Raw genomic sequence first — 18,526 nt, 5'->3', positions numbered from 1 at the left:
TTAAAGAATCTGGTGACGGAATAGTGTTGGCTTTTTCTTCTTCCTGTGAATAGTGCATCCACCACATTTATCGCAAATATTGTGAGAATACGATAGATTGCTAAATAAAATCCTGGAATTGAGCGCTACCTTAACTCGATGTTTCTTCCATTTCGACCAGCTTACATTTGCAGACAGAATATATTTCCTAAACAACGATACCGAGTTCAACTACAAATACATTATAGAAAGTTTCAGAGTTACATGTATCATGACGGGGAACACCTCTCAACCCATTCTCCTTAGCGCCATGAAGCCACACCCAGGATCTTCCAAACTTGATCGGTTTCAACTGCTTCCAAGTCTTATACTCCGCTTCCTGGCATTCGTCCTTTCAACATGGGTTCTGGCAACAGAAATCAAAATGCCTTTCGCATTGCAGGGCTTAAAGAGTTATGAGAGGCAAGGACTAGATGCTTATTCAATAGGTATGTAGAAGCATGGGGACTCACTTTTTAGATATCCTTCATTTACCGTAAATTCTACAATACAAAAAAAGATAGGCTGAATCCCCATCCACTGTTTGATAGTTATATTGAATGGCAACAATGCATGCAATTTTCACCTGATGAATTGACCCTATGTAGTAAAGGATGAGTCTCAGTCACGGGTAGGACAGGATTTTGGAATATCGTCTTAAGCAAAGGTCACAGTGACCTGACTTTAAAGTGTAGCCCACCCTCTACCCAAGATGTATCAGCTGAAAAAGGTTGATGATTCTAGGTCTCGAAGTAATTTAAGTTACGAGCCGGACACATAGCGGGACGGACGTTCACGACCACCATACCACAATACGTCCCCTCTAAAGACGGGTGTGTAAAAATCATTTTCAATGAAATGTCTAGTGATGTGGAGAAGGGAAGCTGGAAAAGAAAAACCACAAACGGTATATTTTACCACCCGATTTATTTCACATAGAACACATACAACTGAATGCTCCGAATCAATGAATCCTAACAGTACATGTACCTAGTGTAAGTATACTACGAACACGATTCTAGTCTTACACAGGTGGAAAAAAAAACGTTTGAAAAATTTGGGCAGTCCACATTGCGAGTTAGTACTACCTTGAATATGTTTAGTTTCGACCCCCCCCCCCCCCCCCTTAAATCAGAACAAAAACTCGCCCTTTCTACGACACGTGACTCTCCATCACCTAATAATATTCATACTGAATGTTGTATTTCTAATCAGTCTCATTTGAAGGTTCTTCTAAAAGATCTAACTGTACTTCGTAGGACCTTCCAGAATATATATCTTTAGCTTGAATTTGCAATTCTGTTTCGCCAAATATCATACTTTCTTCTAATTCGATCGATGCGCCATCTGGGAGATCCGGCAGGGGAATAACCAAGACGCCCAATCGATGACATCCAGGGTCGTCCACGAATTTGGGATCTTTGCTGTCGGAGATGTATATCGCACACTCCAGTTTTTTCTCTTTTGGGTTTAAGGCTTGAAAAATTTGTGATTTCTGATATCCAACCGTTAGATGTTGTCCCTTGGTAATGTATGGGAAGAAAACGTCTTTACATCTAGCTTTACCGTTCACTTCAACTTTTTTGCTTTCGGGATGTTTGGTTGCATTGAATGCGGGCCAGCTTTGGATACCATACGTATATCGAGCTGTTCGTCTTGATATTGCATCGGGAATGTGTCCAAAATAAACTGCGCCTTTTAATACAGAAATACCGGCATCTTCTGGAACAACAAGGCGTTTCATCTTGAAAGACTCTCTCACTGACTTTTGGACCACTTCGCATTCGGCAAAACCCCCAACCATTAGAATAGTTTCAACATTTCCCATATCACTATCGAATAATATTGTCCTTATATGGTCTTTAATTTTCTTGATTGTGCTTTCAAAGAAACGAAGAAAATCTTCATTTTTCCATTTCAACTTCCAGTTCTCGAAAGTGACTTTTCCTGCATGCGGAGACATTTCAATGGCTTTCTCCAAAGATTTTCGTGATTTGTCTTTCTTAACAATATTCACAAGACCCAAAGGTACGGATAGATGTGTATTGCCTTCTTTTCCAGGCTTAGCAGATCTCTTTTTGAATTCAAAGTTCCTCATTAGTTCTAAATAATCATCGAAACAGGCATTCTTTAACTCCTGCATAGATTTTTCTCCAATAATTTCCTGAATATACTTCTCAAATTCGTCATCTACAGATTTTCCTCCCCAAGGTCCACCACTGGCTTCCCGCATTTCCTCCAAAGATCCGTCATCAACTTTATGATGCACTGTTATATCTGCGGTGCCACCTATAAAATATTCATATTGGTGATCACACAGTGAAGATGCTCTATGGTACACATATAAAAATATAAACAGTAAAAGGATTAAACACATTGTTTTCATAAACAAAAGCCTCATGAGCCATTATGTTCATCTGAGTCTTGTTTGCTTCAACTCCTTACCTACCCCTCTCCCCATCCATGTATTTTAAAAATGTCTTGTGGTTGTCTGGGGATTTGCTTCTTACTTTTTATGTCCCCCCCCCCCTCCTGAGATTTTAATTTTGGTACCAAAGAAAGGCCTTGTTACAAGAAATACACGTGTGAAATATGAAAGCCATATCACTAACCATTCCAAAGTTATGACCAAAGTTAAAGGTTTTTCAAAAGTAGGTCATACTCCAAGGTCCAGGCCATAAGGTAAAAGAATCTATTGCGTAAAGAGTCAAAAGGAATATACATGTGAAATTTGAAAGCTCTATCACTGTACCCTTGTGATTCTTAGGAACAAGATACCCACCCTCCATGATGGGATCATGACTTGAACAGGTTTGAATCTGCACAATCAGCTAATGCTTCCATATTGATATGACTAGTCATGGCCCTGCTGTTCTTGAGAAGAAAATTTTTGGATAGTAAACATACCCTAGCATTAGGCATTAGGTATGCTATTGGTTATGATCTATTAAAAAAAATGGGACACCATCTTTTTTGTCATGATGTTTCCCTAAATATTCCTATGTAAAACTTTGATCCCCTATTGTGGCCCCTGGGGGTAGAGTAGGGCAACAAAAGGGGATCAATTTTTACATGGGAATATATAGGGAACATCTTTAAAAATCTTCTTCTCAAGAAAGTTCAAATTTACATGAAATTTTAAGCTTCCTGATATAGTGTAAATTCAAGTTTGTCAAAATCATGGCCCCCAAGGGTAAGATGGGGCTATAATAGGGGATTAATCTGCCTATAAAATTTTGGTCTGGTAAAATGTGATTTGGTCCAGTAATATCTCAACTATTACTGGACCAAATGTCCAGTATGTACCAGAAGACCTTGGGAAGTACTGATTTTGATCCCAAATTGTGGTCTCATCTTACCCATGGGGATCATGATTTGAACAAACATGAATCTACATTACGTCAGGAAGCTTTCCTGTAAATGTCCAGTGACTTTTAAATGATCCCATTATATTTTTGCCTTTTCTTGATTATCTCCCCTTTGAAGGGGGTATAGCTTAGTCTGCACAAACTTTAATCTCCTTACCGACAGATTGGACGACAAAAGGTGATCAGAAAACTCACCTGAGCTTTCAGTTCAGGTGAGCTAACAAGTGTATGGGATAGGGAAACTATATCAGATATTTTTTGTGAATAGTTCCAGCCCTGTTTTAAAGCAATACATATAGTTTCATATTTTACATCATATTACAGTTGTATATCATTTTAAGTCTGAATAACCACTTCAAACTTCACTAGAGATTGTTTATATGAAAAACAAATGTCTCCCCAGCTCCCCAAATTGGAAGTGCTCCATATGAAACCCCCTCCCCTTAATGTACTGCATGGTAAGGAGGAGAAAGCATGAGCAGGAACATTGACATGAACTCCAATAAGTGTTCACAAACTATTTTAAATCCTCCACCCCTCAGATCCACTATAACTTTCAGGATAACCATTGGATCCTCCTGTCCCAACAATATGCATATCAGCAAATGGTGTGGAAGTATTGTACAAAGTCTATTGAACCGCCGCGGTGGCCAAGAGGTTAGAGCGTTCACCTCGCATGCGGTAGGCCGGGGTTCGAATCCTGGCCACGACAGACATAAGTCATTAAAATAGGTAGTGACAGTTCCATCGCCAAACGCTCAGCATCAGGTGTGAATGTCACAGGTCCTCGAAGATGACCTTAAAAACGGATGTCTCGTGTCACAGTAGGTGTAGCACGTTAAAGAACCCTCACTGCTCAATGGCCGTAATGTTCTATGCTACCTGTCCCAACACCCTGCATGGAATTTTCTTTTCTTTTTTTTTCTCTTTTCTATCCGCAAACGTAACCAAATCCACGTGTTTTTCACATGTGTGTAAACAGCCTGAGTGCACTCCAAGAAGTAGCATCAGTTACCAACATCAAATAGTTCCTTAGTAAACTACAATTACCCAGAATTTCCTAATCGGGATGCAAACATTGAGAGAAAAGAATAAAAGGAAATCAATCTAATTAAAATTAGATCTTCCATCTGCTCCCCGGTTTTCGATACGTCACGTCCATCGAAAACCGGGGAGCGGATGGAAGATCCAATTCTAATTAGATTGAAAATCAAATGAGAAAATTGCGTATGTAAGAAAAATTCTTTTAAATATGTGAAACTAAAAACACTAAGTTCATCTTGATTTTGATTGGACAATTACATGTACCAGTGTGATTCCTTAATATCCACAGTATGACAAAGGGGAATTACACATTCTTTCAATGTTCTATTAAAAGAATTCAACTTCTTAAATGTACAAACGACATTTAAGGGAAACAGATATTATTTTAATTCCAGTCACTTTCCTTATAATGTATTTTTCACATGGGTAAAAGGGTAGGACAAAATTCGTAAATATAGATCAACGTACACCAAACGCAAAATATATTTTAAAAAGAATTCATGAAAAAAACAACAACAAAAACTGTTGACTATATGCATAGGTAATAGCTCACATTGATTCTCTTTGTGCCAAAATTCGAACATTTTCGGCAATAATTGGTAATGATAGGTTACATAAACATGGTCTAGCCTAATTCTTAATTCCAGGGTTAAAACTAAACACACTTATCTTTTATTTTGTAGATTTCTTTCTATTCCGTTTAGGGTCGGATAGTTTGAAGTAGTTCTTTTTTTCCTTCCAAAACGTTCATAAACGTCGACGTCATGACGTTATGTGCGTTTTTTTTGTTAGAAACAACGCTATACTTAACAAACGCTTACAAGAAAACGACAAGAGATATAGGGAAAAATTAATATGTTCTGACAATGACATATTGTGGACATCTTACTGTATGTGTTTAATTTGATCAAATTTGTAGACAGGGCCGATTTTGCTTCCTAACGTACCTAGCTCTTTGAAGCCCTTCACCGGTCTTGGTGACGTCTCCATATGAGTGAAAAATTCTCGAGTGAAATGTTAAGCAAGATTCAATCAATCAATCAATCAAGTCTATTGGATAAACCATATAAGAGAAAAAGTGTTCATGAGCTATTAAACATCCTCCACCTCTGTTAGATCCACTATCACTTTTAGGGAAATAATTGGATCCTACTGTCTCAACAATATGCACATCTACATATGGCAATGAAGCATTGTACAAAGTTTCAAATCTAACAGATAAGCCATATAAGAGGAGAGGTGTTCACAAGTTATTAATACATCCTCCACCCCTCTTAGATCCACCATAACTTTTAGGAAAATAATTCAATCCCCTTGTCCCAACAATATGCACATCTACAAATAGTAATGAAGCATTGTACAAAGTTTCAAGTCTATCTCATAAGCTATATATTATGGAAGGAAAGGTATTAACAAGATTTTGTGACAGACAGACGAATGGACAGAAAGTACCAAAACAATGACTCCCCCTGGAAGAGGGGAGACATAATGACATCTCTTTTAGCAACACTGTAAAGACAGAGGTGTATTTATAAAATGGAAAGATCAGGACAAAAACTTGTTAAATATTGGGTTTACTGTCAAGGTCAAATTTGCCACTATGTCGGACTTGGCTAAGACTGGGACCATGGTGTTGTTTTTTCAATCACAGACATCTGTGTGACATTTTGTTGAATTCTTAATAAAGTAAATTTTGAAGGCAATATAATAACTCAGATACCAGTAAAGTACTAAACCCGGTTTACTGTTATTTAGAAATGTTACTGGGTGATATGACTCTTTGCTGTAGATTTTGTTTTTTATTAATAATCTGATGATAGACTTTTAATCATCAGTTGATAAGGCTACTAGTGATGTATAATTGATGACTGCACATACCCCAGTTAAAAAAAGTCACAAATACATCACAAATTAGATCTTGACAATTTTGTAACATACAATTTCCCAGTATATTTTGTCTTTTGCAGTGTGCTAATGATTAATACATACATGTACTTTTCTATTAATTTGAAAATTTATGCCATTTCAATGGACTGCGGTTTTCAGCCAACAACCTAGATGCAATAATGTAACCCTTTCTGATTTTCTTTTATTCTTACGTTTTCAGGATAGGAGCCCATTCCCCCTCCCCCCCCAAAAAAACAAATTTTAAAAAATCGGAGAGGGCTACATTACTGCAGCTACCGACAACCCTGTGAGCATGTAATATAAAATCCAGAACAGACTGGGCACATGAATCTCAGATATACAAACCTCCTAAATCAGCAACTAAATACTTGGTCCCAACAGCAAGCTCCCCAAGATACTTGGAAGTGGACAGGTTGAGGTTTTTTGCTGGTAAATACTGGCAATGAATGGATGCAGCCTCCGGTTCTAAGGCAATGGTCAAGGAAGATTTCTCAATACCAGCCTGCAACAGCGAGAAGTATAAATAGGAATGTGATCAATCCGAAGTGGGTTTCATGGAATAAAAGAAGTGTTTAAAAATAAAAAGATTGACATTTTATCTGCAAACAAATAAATTAAGTTTTAAAAAATTTCCCCTCCAGTTCTTACAGTGACTAACCATGATTACACTGAACAAATATTTAATCCACGTAAATCAAATATGTACAATAGAGATTCCTCCCAAGGAATATTTGTGTTAAACATTTGTTCTGCCAACAAATTGGAGTACCGTCTGTAAATGATTAAAGTGCAGATAACCCTGTGTCAAATTGTTTCAGTCCATGCTTCCTACCTCTCGCGCAGCTTCCCTCATGAATTGCTTCGATCGATCATCCCAAATAGCTGGAACAGTGATAACATACTCCACATCCGATTCCTTTAAATCCGGGTAGCTGTTTTTCAAAGTTTTCATCAAGTCCCCCACAAGATATTTTATTGAGAGTTCAAAAACTTTTATAGCTTCAATTTCTTTACCTGTGGCATCTTTCAGTTTTGTTTTTCGACTGATTGCCTAGTAGAATGAAAAATTAAAGCATGAGCATTAATTATCGTCATAATTATTATAAGATTATACAGACAACCACAGATGATTATTTCACTTAACTTGTGTTACATGTACATGCATTGGTCTTGATTTGCAGTAGTTATCTAAATAATTCTTGCTAGATTAAGTATCCACCATTTTTCCAATGGGGAAAACAAAAAATTACACTTAACTACTAACTAGCATCATAGTTCATATCTCAATATTTACATTTCCAATGTCCTGGCTTTAATATCTAAAACTACAAATTGTAAAGATAGCCATTTCCTCATGAACGTGCTGCATTAATAAACAATGCCCGTATCGATTTTGATAATACAGAATGTCTATTGTAACTGCTGGGAATTCTGACAGAAATAAAAGTAAAAATGTAAATATAAGACTAATTTCATTTTAGTCCATTTCAGTTTCCGTTATTGTATATTTCAAGTCAGGATATGTTAGAAAAATGAACAAAATTACAAATACACCTGTTATTTGCATATCAGTCGTGAGTACATCTATAATTCATAGCAGTGTTAATATAACCATACAAATAAGTATTTTGGAACTTGCTTTTTCGGAATGAAGTATCATTTTAAATCGATGAAAGAAATAATAATCCTCGTGTTCTTCATCTCGAGCCAAGTCTAAATACTGGTCCTCTGCCTCATATCCAAACGCCTGGAATTCCTTGTCTGAATTCAGCAGTAGAGCTGTCGGTGTCTTCAAAGTGACGACCTTCCCTCCAGTCCAGTTACTGGTCAAAACTTTGGACCAATCGGATGTGGCGGAAAATGCATAACCAGAGTAAGTAGTTCCAAAATCAATGGCTGCAACGAAGAGCTTTCTGCATTTCGATCTCACAGAACCTGAAAATTTTAATCATGACATATACATATGGTTGTACATGTTTTAACCTATTGTTTCAACATTTGCATGAAATGAAATGGAAAGCTTTGTAGGTGTAGTAGCACACTTGATGATCTACCACTTTTCCACATTATTGAAATTGGGTTCGTGTAGCATTATAGATTCATTCATTTATATCACATTGTTTATTGAACTATATACTTATAATAATAAAGTAAAGCCAAGAGGTTGTTATATATGAATCAAGACTATTTTCAGAATCTGACTGCACCTGTCATGGGATCAGAGGTCCATGTGATGTCCTTGATTCTTTGATGATATTTTCACGATCATATTAATACATGTATGGGAAGACTACCTCATACAAATTTTTTCCCACTATAATAAACATTTTGATCAAATCTTGTCTTTAGCAAGGTGAAGATAACGAACATCGATCAATCTCATAAGGGGGTATAGAAGACTGCACATAATGGAAATCTGAATACAGGATGATACTAATCACTGCATCCATTGTAAACAGTAGCTTCTGGTACTATAGATACTTCACAAACTATGATTATGTTGTACCCCAACCTAATTAGATGTTAGATCTGCTCACTTACTCGTTTAATGATTGGTTGTACCCTGGCGTTTACTATGGATGTATTAATGACTGGCCTGTTTCTCAAGAACCAAAACATATATAAAGGGTGGGTGAGTGGGTGGTAAAACCCACGATCATCAACATAATCATCATCATCCCTTTGATGCATGTTGTCCACAACCAGGCATGGATGTCTAATGAATGACTAATACGCCACATACATACTTCCATTTGGACATTAACCAATGAGAATATTATATACCTATACAACCCAAAAGAACTGCTTAATGAATTAAAACAATGCTACAATCATATTAAATAAACAAAAAAATTCATTACTAAAATATATATCAACAAATGACCAACAAAAAAAAAAAAAAAGAAGAAAAATTTAATACATGTATTGGGACTGGTCAGATCTCTGATCTGTCCCAATATTTTCTCAGAGAGCTAGAGTTCTGCAGCTACAAATGACAGGACTGGCAATCTCTCTAAATTGAGTTCAATAAAAGGACCCTTAACGATAGGAAAATAAGCAAAAATTTTCAAATAGTCTTGAAATTCCTAATTTTGAGACAATGTAAAAGTAAGATGCATTTCCTTAATGATCAACTATTGTCAAATTATAAGAAAAAATCTGCTTTTAATTAAAACAAAAACCTGGATGATTGTATGTCAATCAATTTTTTTTTATTTGATATGGACAAAAATGATAAATTTCTCAATCTACAGGGATTTGGACTCTAGCTGTCCCAAAAACTTTAGTGACAGCCCCGAGGTCAGTCAGTAAACAAAAGATCAACATGTCGCTTTTCCAGGTAAAATTCTCATAATCAGGAAATGCACATGCAGTTTGCTGCCTTGAATTTACATCCTCAAATATGAGGATTATCATAACTTGCCGTAGCAAATTCACACACACAAAATAAAAGCTCAAATACCTCATGCTCCAACATTGTTTGACAATATGCCTCACATAATGAATGGTAATGCTATGCATTATTGCAAGAACAGGACAGACAGGCTCAAAATTCTAAGTACAAAAGGGGCATAACTCCCAGAGAAATTATTGAATCAGAATTTCCAGGGAATATTTACGGTATTCTAATGTCTATTGTAAACAGATCGACTTTGCAGAATCTGATTATGACCAGGAAGGATATGTTGATGTAAGCATCAGTGTAGCAAGTTACAAGGCTGTAGATATCAACCAAGATCTTGATGAGGAAGAAATATAAACCATGAAAGGACTCTTTATGAGCTTTAGTAATGTTTTCACTCAGAAGCCAGGGCATACACACATGATGCAACACGATATTCGCACAACTACAGACAACCCTGTATGAGTAAGTCCAAGACATACCCGATTTGCAATGGAAGAAACTGTTACTGAAGAGATAAATAAGATGTTAGACATGGGTGTTATAGAGATGTCAGACAATCTATATTCCTCTCCAATAGTCTTGGTAGCCAAGAAGGACAACACATTTAGGTTCTGTGTTGATTTTAGGATACATCACTGTGTTTGATGCAGAGCCTATGCCAGATGTAGACGCTGTGTTTAATGCAGAGCCTATACCGGATGTAGACGCTGTGTTTAATGCAGAGCCTATGCCAGATGTAGACGCTGTGTTTAATGCAGAGCCTATGCCAGATGTAGACGCTGTGTTTAATGCAGAGCCTATGCCAGATGTAGACGCTGTGTTTAATGCAGAGCCTATACCGGATGTAGACGCCGTGTTTAATGCAGAGCCTATGCCAGATGTAGACGCTGTGTTTAATGCAGAGCCTATGCCAGATGTAGACGCTGTGTTTAATGCAGAGCCTATACCGGATGTAGATGCTGTGTTTGCAAAACTGTCGGGACACAAGTTCTTCTCTTGGTTAGATTTGTCAAAACAGTATTGGGAAGTACAATGTACCTCATACAGCTTTTCAAACTCCTTTGAGACTACTTCAGTTCATTATGATGCCATTTAGGATAGTTACAGCCCTTGCAACATTTTTTTGCCTGAAGCAAGTTCTTCATAATCTTGCAAATATATGGACAATTCTATAAATGACATTTTGATACACTGATGCATTTGAACAGCATGTCTGAGTACTCTCTGAGGTTTTAAGGTGACTTCGGGAAGCACCCCTTACAGCCTGGCCAATGAAGTTCTCTGTCGTTTATCGGAAGCTTGAGTGCTTGGGTACGTAATTGGTGATGGTACGGGACAACTATATTCTGATAAGGTGTCAGTGATACTGTCAACGCCCTGAAACCAACAACAGCAACAATTGTTTTTGGGATTGGTGAACTTTTATCGAACGTTCATTCCAAACTTTGCTGATAATTCTCTCCCTTTAACTGATCTGACCTGCAAGTTTGCACCAGACAATTACAATGGTCTGAATCTCAGAAAATTGCATTTAAAAGTCTCAAATCAGTCATTACAACTTCACGTATCCTAAACCTTCCAAGTCACATTTCAGATATTTATATTACAGACCAATGCATCATCAGACAGAGGAGTTGGTGCCATGATACTGCAACAAGAAGGCAAAGATAAACTCCCTGTTGTGTATGCAAGTAAGAAAGAAACTCATTGAAGCCCAGTGAAGAACAGTACTCTACCATTGAAAATGAATGCCTTGTTATTGTATGGCCTATTCAGAAATTCCAAAAGATATCTCTATGGAAAGGAGTTTTATTATATACCCATCAATGTATCGGTCTTTGATACCGTGGATGTCACAGCGTGTGATCCGGTTTTACGGATCACCACACTGTGGTTTTCTGATTCCGTATCAGTATCCTCTGAAACTGATGCTGTCACAATGCATCAACGCAATGTTATTTGTAGAAAATATTGACCGCGTCACAAAACAAAACTGCGTACACAAATTATAATTTCATGGTATCTCTGTGTTTTTGATAGTTTGGATTACATTTATTATCTTAGAAATGTGGATTTAAAATGCAGATGGGGGTATATAATAAATTTATCATTACTACAGTAACTTGATCCGAAGAGTTGGATCACGTCTCGTTGACAGGCACGGATCATCAGATCAAACTTGTGTGATCTGATGATCCGCGCCTGTCAATGGGACGTGATCCGACTCTTCGGATCAAGTTACTTTAGTAATAATATATTTAAATCTAGAGAAAGATCATTATCCATTGATGTACATCAATAAGACAAAGTTGATCAATTCCAGACTTGTGAGGTGGGTGTTGTCTTTACAGACTTACAGATTCCACATCATCTTGATCCAAGGAATGGAGAATGTTGGAGCGGACTATTTGAATAGACAGCAAAATGGTATCAGTAAATGTGTATATACAGAATGTATCAACTGTTTGCTGATTGTTTTATCTTTAAAATGCATAAAACAAAATTTTAAAAATCTTGTTTTTGTCCATTTTGTATTACAGTACATTTAAAGGGACTGATTCACGATTTTACCCAAAATTTTGTTTTTCACTTTTAATGATCAAAATCTACTGTCTAATGTGTTTTAACGATTTCACATGAAAATCAAGGTTATACATCATCACAGAAGCTCATTTTAGAGAGTTTATTCTTTGTTCTGTAAACAAAGATTGTGGTATGCTATTGGTTACGAAATTTTAAAAAAAATGGATATCGATCTAAGTTTATCATATCTTTAACATTTCAAGCATTTTTTGGGTGAAATGTGTCATCTAAAAGTTAAAATTTGAGACTATGCAAAATTAAGATGCATTATATTACAAAATCAATATTTCACTTGTTTGTTTGTTTACATAAAAAGACTCGAGTCTTTGTTTACATAACACATATTTAAGGCTAAAATATTGCTTTCATTCTTGCATTCAGAAGGTCAAAATTTTGGCTGTCAACATTAAATGAGTTATATTTCTAATGTGTAACATCAAAAATGAAAAATATTTTTATCAAAAATCGTGAACCAGTCCCTTTAAGGTAATCCAACCCCTCTAGATGTATATATATTATTACTACAGTAACTTCATCCGAAGAGTCGGATCACGTCGAGTTGACAGGCGCGGATCAGTGACTTTGCGAAATCTTATGACATTACAGGAGGGTGGAACTACGTTTAACTTAATCTTAGAAGGGGAGGTGTGTCATAAATCATAATTAAATTAATTATGTATATATTACATAGTTCATCTTCATAATAATCAAATATCATATGGTTTTTCCATAGTATGTGAATTGTTCACCAGGTATTCTTGTACATTTAAATCCCTTGTCCCAAAGATGCTTCATACCAAATTTGAAAAGAATTGAAATGGTAGTTATCAAAAAGAAGTTAAAAATGTTCAGATGTTTTAAACGAATGACGACGGATGCTGACAAATTGCAATAGGTCACCTGAGTTTACTCAAGTGGCCTAAAAAGGCCAACTGCAGGGATAGACATTAACTTTTCTTTGAGCAAGTGAACCCAAATTTTGACTTGCCTGGTTGAAAAAAGAAATACTACTTAAAATTTATTACATTATAATTTGGTTTTTAAAATAAATACCCAAGAAGAGTAAAGTGAAATGAGAAACAAATAACTTCAGAAATGTAGGGTGTGCAGGATATATGGCAGTTCAGATTGTATAACACACTTATGAAGTATTGAAAATAGAGATCAAAATTCATTTTCCTTCCTTAGTTATTATGGAACAGTATTCATGTGTGGATGGCAGAAAGGGTAAAAAAGACATTAATACAAAACAAACAACTAATTTTCAGTGATTGTTTGTTTGCAACAGAGTCTGTTAATTTTGCAATCGTGTCTGCTGATTTTGTTTTAAGCTTGTCCGGCAAATGCATTTCAATGTATTTTTGAAAATTAGCTATTTGTTTTGTATTAATTAATGTCTTTTTTACCCTTTCCACTGCCCATATCCATGGGAACCTGCATATTCAATATAGCAACTCCCCTTGGGCTACAATTAAAAATATTTTTGTTTCCCCTTACCCTACCTAACTTTTTAGAAGTGGGTAGGTAGGTAGGCTTTTTATTTTTTTTTCCTGGAAATTCCTGAAATTTATCAAACACACAAGAAACAGACAAACAAATCATTTATTGGTACTAATACAACATATGAACAAGTTATGAGTGACTAGCACGACTAGAAAACTTTGAAAAAGGGCTATGCAAGTAAAAATAGCCCCGAGTATTTTTTGACTAGTAAAAATTCAAAACATGAATCAAATACTTAAAAGTATAAAATTTGACACTGAACACCGAGCAGAGAGGATTTTTTCTGACTAGAAATTGTTTGTTAATATCACTTCAACATACATTTATAATGAGGCTACTAAATAAAGTAATAATCTCAAATTCAATGTCTTTTGTGTGTTGACTAGATATCATCAAGACCTAAAGGCCATACAAGTTAGATAATGAAATGTTTCTGTAGGTACAGTACATATATATATATATATATATATATATATATATATATATATCGGTTAAAAATAAAAATGAAACACGAAGACGTTTAGTAAAGCTTCAGCACTTTCATTTCAAATCTTCAGAAGCTTTACATTTAGTAACAAATGTTACTATGTCACTATGTTACTAAATGTAAAGCTTCTGAAGATTTGAAATGAAAGCGCTAAAGCTTTACTAAATGTCTTCGTGTTTCATTTTTATTTTTTACCTATACTTTTACCGATCATTGCGAAAAGTAACTATTATCTATATATATATATATTCAGAACAATGTTACTTTGAATATCACATATTTGAGACACTTGTTTAAAGTCTTTCACTACATGAAGGCCTTCGTACTTGTCATGAGAAAAAGTTGTAGTTCCATCAAGTTTGTCAGATAAATACTAGTGATGGGAATCGGTGAGAATTTCATAATCGATGATTGGTTTGCTAAAACTAATTATCGATTATAATCAGACAGAGAAATTATATAATGATTAAAGTTAATTCAACTACTGAAAAAGTGTAAATAAATATTATCCACGTTCATATTTGTTGTTTCTATAGCTGAGAGAGTGTAAGTGAATATTTTCTTGTGTATTTGTTATTCTTTTAATTATATATATATATATATATATATATAAAAGTCGCCCAAAACGGATATCGTTTGCTTCAGTTATATCCCCGTATATCAAAGTTACAGTTCATTAACTGACGATGGTCCGGCTTAATTAGAATATGATTAACATTCAGCAAAGTAAAATAAGGAAAGAAATTCATTTTATTAAAAACAAAAAATAAAACAGATCTATTAATTGTCACCAACTGAAAACATGATACGCACGTGCAGAGTAACAGTGGCCCTTAAAAGCGGTTTTTGTCTGCGTAATTCGCACATGGATTTACTAGTATTAAGATTTTCTTTGATCAATGGTCCTTCGTTTATATGCTTGAATCAAAGTACGTCTATCTCAGTATCTGACCAAGCGAACATACTTTATTCCCCGTGTATGGATACTTCCGATTTCGTGTGCGCCGTCATTACGATGAAAAAAACTTTTAGGTTACTTGATAAGTCACGGCAGGAATATTCTTCAAAAACTACAGTTGCTGAGAAAACAAAATCTAAAAACCTTTTAATTGGAATAAAATTTTCATAATCGACTGCTTAAAATTTGCCAACAATCGACTGATTTTCGATTATAATCGATGATTGGAACACCACTACCTCAACAACATCAGTTTTGTGGGGACAAAAGTCCGAATCATTTGTGATGTCGTGGTAGACATCATCCCAAGTACAGTCCACAGAATATTCGAAGATCCCATTTTTTTTTACATATTGTTGTATTTTTGTTGCCGCACTTCGCGGCCGCTGTGACACAAATGCCGAAGAATTCTTTCTGTACAAATTTTCTTTTACCAGTATGCAGGCCGTATCAATGTCCATAATAAACATCCCTTTCTAAATTGAATTCCAATTACAAACGTATTTTTCGATTGTTTCAAACGCGCTGGCAACAACGATTTTCAAAGACTACTAAGATTACGGATCACACGACGAAACGAAACTAAAAAAACGAACTTTTGTGCAATTTTGGCGATAAAATTATTTCAGTTGGCGGATTTTAATCGGGTTAGTCGGGTAAGGGGAAACAAACTTAATTTTAATTTTGGCCTTGTTCTGCTTGAAAAGCAGTCTCACGTTATGAAGGTTTAGGAGAAGAAGAATGTAAATGAATATTATTTATTCTGTAAGTTGTATTGCAAATCACAAATGATGATGCACTAGCATTGACACACCAACCAGTGTCCATGTCAAACAGCCCTGAAAATTCAGATTCCTATACAGCTTGAAACCCTTGTTTCCTTGTCAATTCATATTTTTATTTATTTCTAATCTGACTTTTCGTCTTTTCTGTTTGTTTCTCCCAAAATATGATTTACAGAAAACTGAGAAATCATGCTTCCTTCACTTATAAAGCTTCAGCCTGAGTTTGCTTAGAAGAAACTATGCATGATTATGTAAGTTGTATGTCGGAGACTCGATTATATTCAGTCCGACATGATCACTTGCTAATGAGGATTTTCCAACATACAAACGTGTGAGAAAATCCTGGAATAAAGAATATAGAATTTAAATTCTAGGTTAGATATCACATGCCTAACTGAAATATTGACTTGCCCAATCGGGCAAGTATGTCTAGAGTTCCACTTGCCCAAACCAATTAGATTTCACTTGCCCAGGGTAATCTAACAACCATTAATTTTCATCCTTGCACTGGAAAAACGTGTCCCACTTCTAAGGATGCCTAGAGAATGACTAGTACATCGCACATACTTCCACTCATAACTAAATAATGAGTATAATGAGTTGATGAGAACTGCCAACATTTAGTTGCAAGCTGTTGGCACTGAGTAAGCCATGTTTTTTTCTAAACAATTTTATACATCTTCCAAATACATATCATAATGTATACAGTAACAACCATTTGGAAACACAGTATCTGCAGCAAAAAGCCATGTCTTTCACACTTTCCTCTATTCACCAAAATAATTCATTGTAAATAACATACTGCCACATTTCTCATTCAGATATGCATACAAATATGAATACACTCATAGGTTTCAGAAGATTTAAAGAAAAAGAACAAATTGATACCAAAATCATTAACAAAAATATTACAACAATTTCAAGTCATACTGAAAATAAATAGTGGAAAAGCGAGAGTGTGAAAGACTTTCAGTTAGTTTTACATAGTATTGAGATAAGGAAATTCGGGTTAGGTTTCTAAAATCGAAAGTAGAATTAAAAAGAAAATTTGCAACCGGGCCATGCAATGGATGCAACATCATAGTGTTACGAATATTTTCCTCCAATATTTCACTAAAAGTAAATTTTGCTCACTAGCGAAATATCAAAATACAGTCACTTACTATCTAGATTCGACATTTTAATCCTGGTCCACTTGAGGAGGAACTATGGAGGGCCTGTATATGTACTTCCCTCTTCGATCCAATTAAATCTAAGCTACGAAAGCCCTAACATCTGCTCATTTTCAATAACATATTAAATTGCACGTAATACTTTTACAGTTGAAATCAATATAATATAATTCATTGATTCTAATAGATTGCAAAAACTTTCCCCGATAGTCCTAGGAGCAGATAGGCCTTGGTAGCAGGGGAAAGTTTCGCACTTAGAGGCCCGGAAATGAAAATACCCCATATTTGAAGTGATATTACGTGTGTAAAAATGTGTAAAATAATTTTAGGATACATTTCAAGTGAAACTGAGTGCTATTTAACAAAAAATTTATATGCAATATCGAACATGTCTTGGTGTCACTACAGGGTTTTGAAACAATTTCAACAAACTGGTGCACAGAGTAAATAAAGATTTATATACGACATGTACCAATTTGCTTAGATTGTACCCAAACTCCCCGTCGAGGCCTCATTACGTCACCTACGATAGACCTCTCCTATGTGACGCACCACAATATACAGATTTGTATATTGTGAGTCCGCGATTATCACGCAGACAAATTACACTAAAGAAGTAGTTCGCAGTTAAAAGTCTGAAGATATTAATATTAAAAGCATTAATATAAAAGTATGGGTTTTATTTTAAACATAAAATGATCAAAAGATCATTAAAAAGTAGGGAGACTCTGTTCAAATTATTGGGTAAAGTAATGAATTTGATGTTTACGTTCTTGTTTTGAAAGTTGGTTACGTTTGACGTTATGTTTTTTCGTCATTCTACAGTGACGTCACAGTATACGCGGCCTAAGAAATCGCTATCCCATAATGCCTAAGTGGAAGAGTTTGGTTTGTGAGCAAACGAACTCTGGTGGAAGTTTGAGATTGTACCCTGCGAGTATATGACCAAGGTTCCCAGAATATCTCGATGGCGTGCAAATGCGAAACTAAGGCACGTGGTCCATTGCTGAAAAAACCTACATGTACATGATCAATCTCTACCCAGAGTTATCGTTCCCGCTACGCTCCACCAATACCTCTGTCAACGTCTAAAAAGTTATATCAAAACGTACAAAAACTAACTTAGCATATCGAACTGTAATGATAATATCTGGGCAAATCAAACACTTCTCTGAATTTTTTAAAATCAGAAGATGGTAAATATGAGACACCTGAGCGAATTAGAAGGTTTATATAAATATTCATTCATTCAATAATACTAGTATAATCATGGAATTCGTTGTTTTTGTGAACC

The 18,526-nt window shown here is 35.5% G+C and overlaps 1 protein-coding gene across 1 annotated transcript; it reads right to left on the bottom strand.

Moving 5' to 3' along the window:
* Nucleotides 1-926: 926 nt before the first annotated feature.
* LOC125671401 (heat shock 70 kDa protein 12A-like) lies at nucleotides 927-17,496 on the bottom strand. The gene is made up of 5 exons (XM_048907136.2): nucleotides 17,224-17,496; nucleotides 7,978-8,273; nucleotides 7,171-7,389; nucleotides 6,684-6,840; nucleotides 927-2,307 (listed from the first exon to the last, which is right to left on the bottom strand). Exons 1-5 carry the CDS (start codon nucleotides 17,237-17,239, stop codon nucleotides 1,226-1,228), a joined length of 1,770 nt encoding a protein of 589 aa, XP_048763093.1. The 5' UTR covers nucleotides 17,240-17,496; the 3' UTR covers nucleotides 927-1,225.
* Between the last annotated feature and the right edge of the window lie 1,030 nt (nucleotides 17,497-18,526).

Source organism: Ostrea edulis, chromosome 4, assembly GCF_947568905.1.
Source record: "Ostrea edulis chromosome 4, xbOstEdul1.1, whole genome shotgun sequence".
NCBI lineage: Eukaryota > Metazoa > Mollusca > Bivalvia > Ostreida > Ostreidae > Ostrea > Ostrea edulis.
Note: the sequence above shows the minus strand (reverse complement) of the source record. Positions and strands in the feature narration are given on the sequence as shown.

Excerpts from the sequence above, each read along its gene's own strand:
- LOC125671401 (XM_048907136.2), bottom strand. Across the intron at positions 7,390-7,977 it reads TGATACTTCATTCCGAAAAA|GCAATCAGTCGAAAAACAAA; the intron begins GCAAGTTCCAAA and ends TCATTCTACTAG. Across the intron at positions 6,841-7,170 it reads TGAGGGAAGCTGCGCGAGAG|GCTGGTATTGAGAAATCTTC; the intron begins GTAGGAAGCATG and ends TCGCTGTTGCAG.